Consider the following 6,019-nt stretch of genomic DNA (forward strand, 5'->3'; position numbering starts at 1 on the left):
TAACCTCAGATATGCAGATGACACTACCCTTATGGCAGAAAGCGAAGAGGAACTAAAGAGGCTCTTGATGAAGGTATAAAAGGAGAGTAAAAAAGCTGGCTTAACACTCAACATTCAAAAAACAAAAATCATGCCATCACTTCATGGCAAATGGATGGGGTAACAATGGAACAGTGACAGACTTTATTTTCTTGGGCTCCAAAATCACTGCAGATGGTGACTGCAGCTGTGAAATTAAGACACTTGCTCCTTGGAAGGAAAGCTATGAAAAATATAAACAGTGTATTAAAAAGCAGAGACAAAGACTCTTTAAGGGTCTTAAAAAAGCAGAGACTTTGCTGACAAAGGTCTGTATAGTCAAAGCTATGGTTTTTTACAGTAGTCATGCACAGATGTGACAGTTGGACCGTAAAGAAGGGTGAGTGCAAAAGAACTGATGCTTTGGTATGGTGGTGTTGGAGAAGACTTTTGAGAGTCCCTTGGACTGCAAGGAGATCAAACCAGTGAATCCTAAAGGAAATCAACCTTGAATATTCATTGGAAGTTAAATGAATGATGCCAAATCTGAAGCTCCAAATCTTTGGCTACCTGATGCAAACAGCTGACTCATTGGAAAAGACCCTGATGCTGGGAAAGACTGAAGGCAGGAGCAGGGGAAGACAGAGGAGGAGGTTGGCTGGCATCACCGACTCGATGGACATAAGTTTGAGCAAACTTGGGGAGACAGTGAAGGACAGTGAAGCCTACTGTGCTGCAGTCCACGCGATCGCAAAGGGCTGAGCGACTCAATGACTGAACAACAAAAAAGCAACAGGAGATGCCAATATATGCCTATACCGTCTGATTCGTTTTATGCGATACATATTTAAAAAGAAAACTACATGCGCCTAGAGATAAGACTGGAAGAAAATGTATCCAACCGTGAGCCGTGCACCTCTCCAGGTGTTGGGATGAAAGGTGCTTTTTTAGTTTCCATTATTTTTCAGTTTCCGGGGGGGAAAAAAATCGGGATATTTCTATCTTAATAAAATCAAAAAGACAAAACACGGTTGTTATTCTTTGAAAGCAGCAAATCTCTGCCCACCCGGCGCAAAGGCCGGGCACACAGCCGCAGCCCTCACTGCTGCCAGAGGGTCACCAGACGCCACAGCGCTGGCCTTTCCGGCAGGCCAAAGCGCCCCCGCGCGGTCTGTCCCGGGCGGCGGGGAGAAGGGTGGGCGCGGAGGGCTGGAGGCGGTGCCGGGCGTCCCCGCGCTTCCCGCGAGATCCCGCTCCCCGCTCCGCCCTGCTCGCCGCGCTCCCGGCTCCCCACTCCCCGCTCCCCACTCCCCGCGCCGCGACACTTCCTGTCTTCAGCTCCCGCGCCGCCCGCCCGCGCCCGCGCCTGCCGCCTGCCGCCCACCGCCCGGCGCCGCGCCCGCCGGCGCCCCCGAAGGTGCCCCCGGCCCGGCCGGGTCGCCGCCCCGCCCGCCGCCCCGCGAGCCGCTTTGTCTCGGGCGGGGCGCGCGGGAGAGGCCGCCAGGTGCCCCCCGCCGCGGGCCCGGCCCCCCGCCCCGGGGTGGCGGCGGTGGCGCCGGGCCCCGGGGCGGGGGGCGCGCCGGGATGGGCCCCAAGCGGCGGCAGCTGACGTTCCGGGAGAAGTCGCGGATCATCCAGGAGGTGGAGGAGAACCCGGACCTGCGCAAGGGCGAGATCGCGCGGCGCTTCAACATCCCACCGTCCACGTTGAGCACCATCCTGAAGAACAAGCGCGCCATCCTGGCGTCGGAGCGCAAGTACGGTGTAGCCTCCACCTGTCGCAAGACCAACAAACTGTCCCCTTACGACAAGCTCGAGGGGCTGCTCATCGCCTGGTTCCAGCAAATCCGCGCCGCTGGCCTGCCGGTCAAGGGCATCATCCTCAAGGAGAAGGCGCTGCGTATAGCCGAGGAGCTGGGCATGGACGACTTCACTGCCTCCAATGGCTGGCTGGACCGCTTCCGCCGGCGCCACGGTGTAGTGTCCTGCAGCGGCGTGGCCCGCGCCAGGTCGCGCAGCTCTGCCCCCCGGCCCCCAGCGGCGCCCGCCAGCCCTCCCGCAGTGCCCTCGGAGGGCAGCGGTGGGGGTACCACGGGCTGGCGCGCTCGGGAGGAGCAGCCACCGTCGGTGGCCGAGGGCTACGCTTCCCAGGACGTGTTCAGCGCCACTGAGACCAGTCTGTGGTACGACTTCCTGCCCGACCAAGCGGCGGGGCTGTGTGGCAGTGATGGACGGGCACGCAGGGCCACCCAGCGCCTGAGTGTCCTGCTGTGTGCCAACGCCGATGGTAGTGAGAAGCTGCCCCCGCTTGTGGCTGGCAAGTCGGCTAAACCCCGTGCAGGCCAAGCTGGCCTGCCCTGTGACTATACCGCCAACTCTAAGGGTGGTGTTACCACCCAGGCTCTGGCCAAGTACCTGAAGGCCCTGGACACCCGCATGGCTGCAGAATCTCGCCGAGTCCTGCTGCTGGCTGGCCGCCTGGCTGCCCAGTCCCTGGATACCTCGGGCCTGCGGCATGTGCAGCTGGCCTTCTTCCCACCAGGCACGGTGCAGCCGCTGGAGCGTGGCGTGGTCCAACAGGTGAAGGGCCACTACCGCCAGGCCATGCTGCTGAAGGCCATGGCAGCGCTAGAGGGCCAGGATCGCTCAGGCCTGCAGCTAGGCCTCATGGAGGCCCTGCACTTCGTGGCTGCGGCTTGGCAGGCTGTGGAACCTTCCCACATAGCTGCCTGCTTTCGTGAGGCTGGCTTTGGGGGTGGCCCTAATGCCACCATCACTACTGCCCTCAAGAGTGAGGGAGAGGAAGAGGAGGAAGAGGAGGAGGAGGAGGAAGAAGAGGAAGAGGAGGGTGAAGGGGAGGAGGAGGAGGAGGAGGATGGTGAGGAAGAGGAGGAAGGGGGGGAAGGAGAGGAGCTCGGTGAGGAAGAGGAGGTAGAAGAGGAGGGTGATGTTGATGACAGTGATGAAGAGGAAGAGGAGGAGGAGGAAGAGAGCTCCTCTGAGGGCTTGGAGGCTGAGGACTGGGCCCAGGGTGTAGTGGAGGCTGGTGGCAGCTTCGGAGGTTATGGTGCCCAGGAGGAGGCCCAGTGCCCTACCCTCCATTTCTTGGAAGGTGAGGAGGACTCTGAGTCAGACAGTGAGGAAGAAGAGGAAGATGATGATGAGGAGGATGAAGATGATGAAGATGATGAGGAGGATGGTGATGAGGTGCCTGTACCCAGCTTCGGGGAAGCCATGGCTTACTTTGCTATGGTCAAGAGGTACCTCACCTCCTTCCCCATCGATGACCGTGTGCAAAGCCACATCCTCCACTTGGAACATGACCTGGTTCATGTGACCAGAAAGAACCATGCCAGGCAGGCAGGAGTTAGGGGTCTTGGACATCAAAGCTGAGCCAGTGAGCTCAGCCATGCCCCCAACCTGGATGTGGCAGCACCAGGGCAGAGGACTCTCTGGGCGACTGCTGTGGATGGAGGCAGAGTGGGGAATCCCACATCCTTTAGTGATATTCTCCTGGCCCTGTGACAGGCCCAGTCACCTCTCTAGGGCCTGGGGCTGGCATCAACCTCACTGCCTGCTTTTTGCCTCTTTTTCAGAATCCTCTTTCCTCCCCAGTTGCCCCTGGGCATGGGGGACTCGGTGGGGAGGATGGGGAGCTGTCCGGTGCTACCACACCGTGCCATCACTGGACTAGGCCACAGTAGCAGCCAGGGATGGACCCTGGAAGCTCCTGGCCAGAGAGTGCCTCTCCCCTCTGCCATCCACACCAGGTCTTTGGTGGGGGGGACCCCAAAGCCATTCTGGGAAGGGCTCCAGAGAAAAGTCCAGCCTAGGACCCCACAAGGCTGGCAGCCCCACATCCCTGTCCCCAGGCCACCTTGAGAAGCACAGTCTAACCACGGGCTCCTAGGCCTGCCTCAGCCTGCTTCCCCACTTCCCAACCCCTTCCTCTGGCCCAGCCCATGTTACTTTGGCCCTTGGTTTTCTTTCAGATTGGAGGTTCTCAAGAGGCCCTCCAGAGGAGTGATAATGGGCACTTCCCTTGTGGGCAGCTGCAGGCCCCATGCCTCTCCTCCCTCTCTGGCAGGGCCCTATCCTGGGCAGGGGGCCTGGGGCTGGGCCCAGAGTCCAGCCATCCAGCTGCTCCTTTCCTAGTCTGAATTCAATAAATCTGTCTGCCCCCCTTTTGTGGGAGTGGACATTTTAACAGCCAAGGGTGCATCCTTCATGGTCTGGGCTTGCGTCTGTCTTGGGGACACTTCTTTCCCGGTTCCTTTTGATCCCTGCTCTGGTGGGACAAATGTTGAGAGAGTGGCTACAGCCCAGGCCCTGACCAGGGTGAGGGGCAACATCTGTATTTAAATGTTGCCTAAAAAAAAAAAAAAAAAAAATGTTGCTAATCTGCCTGCCTCCTAAAGTGCAGGAGACTTAAGAGAGTCGGGTTCGATCCCTGGGTGGAGAAGATCCCCTGGAGGAGGCAATGGCACCCCACTCCAGTATTCTTATCAGGAGAATCCCATGGACAGAGGAGCCTGTCGTGCTACAGTCCATAGGGTCGCAAAGAGGCGGACATGACTGTCAGCACAGGCTTGGGGGAAGGAGGGATCTTCAGTGCACCAATGCCTGGGGGTGGGTTTGAGGAAGCTGGGCCTTGCAATGCTTAGGGGTTAGAAGCTTTGGGTCACTTGGCTAGGATAGGAGGGAGGGAGCCAACAGTCCCTGGAGGGCCAAATTAAGCTAGGTGCCCGGGAACTAGGCTTATCAAGGCCCATTAAAGAAGATCCTTGCAGGAGAGGGGCAGGAGGGCAGAAAGAAAAGAATGTTGGGGGCAGCTCCTGTGGTCCAGGTTGGAGTTGTAGGGGTATCCCTTGTATGGTGCCTTAAGTGGGGAGTCCTCTACGCCTTTCAGTGATTGGCATCTCCAGGCCTGGTGGCTATCCTTGGAAACAGTGGCAGGGTAGAGGTGGAATTGCTGGGGACACATTGCACCCCGAAGAGGTTGAGGATGTTAACCACTCCCTGTGTGATGCCCTCTAGAGGGCCCCCCCCCCCCCAATCCAAAGGTGAGACAGCCTGCTCTGCTGATCCTACCTGCCTTTTCTCTTCTCACCCCTCCCAGGCCCTTCCTCATTGAGGCCCTCAGGCCCCAGTGGTTCCAGTGAGGGGAGGGCCTGAGCTTGAGCAGGCTGGCAGCTCTGGGCCCCAAACCGGTTTTCCCACCTTGTCTGAGGCTGGCACATCACCCCTCTGTTTCCCTGCCCCCACCTCATTGCAGTTCCTCCTCTCTCCACCCTGGAATGTGGGGGCCAGGGGGGGCACTTATCCACATCATCTTTTTAAACAGGAAGGTGGAGGGGCTTTTCCACACTTTCCCTTCCACACCTCTGGCACTCAGGGATTCCTTCCAGGCCTTGAAGGCTTCAGAACTAAGAGCAAAAAGCACCTGGGATTCTCAGCCCCACCTTGGCCCCCGTCTAGTCCCCATCTGAGCTCTGGAGGATGAGACAAAGAAGCCCAGTCTACCCCCTTGCCTGCTCTGGAGTAAATGGGTGGGAGCAGTAGTCTTCTCCCTAGATGCCACTGGCCAATCCAAGTCCCTCGCCTCAAATACCAAGGCAAATGCTTCCATTTGTCTGCTGCCAACAAGAATGCCTCTTGCTCAAACTGAGATCATCTCTTTAATGATAACACCAGTCGACATGAATAGGGCTCTTGCTGTGTGCCAGCCTCTGCTAAACACTAGATGCTCACAAAGCTCCTGTGAGGGGACTTCCTTCCCTGGTGGTCCAGTGGCTAAGACTCTCTGCTCTCAGTGCAGGGGAGCCTGGGTGCGATCCCTGGTCAGGGAACTAGATCCTACAGGCTGCAACTAAGTTTCATGCTGCAACTAAAGATCCTGCTTGCCACAACGAAGATAGAAGATCCCCTGTGCTGCAACTGAGATCCCACACGTCCAAATAAATAAAATATTCTTTAAAAAAGAAACCCGTATGAGGTAGGT

At 57.8% G+C, this 6,019-nt stretch overlaps 1 protein-coding gene across 1 annotated transcript; it reads left to right on the forward strand.

Moving 5' to 3' along the window:
• Window positions 1–1,319: 1,319 nt before the first annotated feature.
• Window positions 1,320–4,232, forward strand: CENPB (centromere protein B). The gene has a single exon (XM_043883862.1). It carries the CDS (start codon window positions 1,603–1,605, stop codon window positions 3,409–3,411), a length of 1,809 nt encoding a protein of 602 aa, XP_043739797.1. The 5' UTR covers window positions 1,320–1,602; the 3' UTR covers window positions 3,412–4,232.
• The last annotated feature ends 1,787 nt before the right edge of the window (window positions 4,233–6,019 follow it).

Source organism: Cervus elaphus, chromosome 23, assembly GCF_910594005.1.
Source record: "Cervus elaphus chromosome 23, mCerEla1.1, whole genome shotgun sequence".
Classification (NCBI taxonomy): domain Eukaryota; kingdom Metazoa; phylum Chordata; class Mammalia; order Artiodactyla; family Cervidae; genus Cervus; species Cervus elaphus.

Bases quoted from the DNA above. Each gene is read 5' to 3' on its own strand.
- CENPB (XM_043883862.1), top strand. From the start codon at position 1,603: ATGGGCCCCAAGCGGCGGCAGCTGACGTTCCGGGAGAAGTCGCGGATC.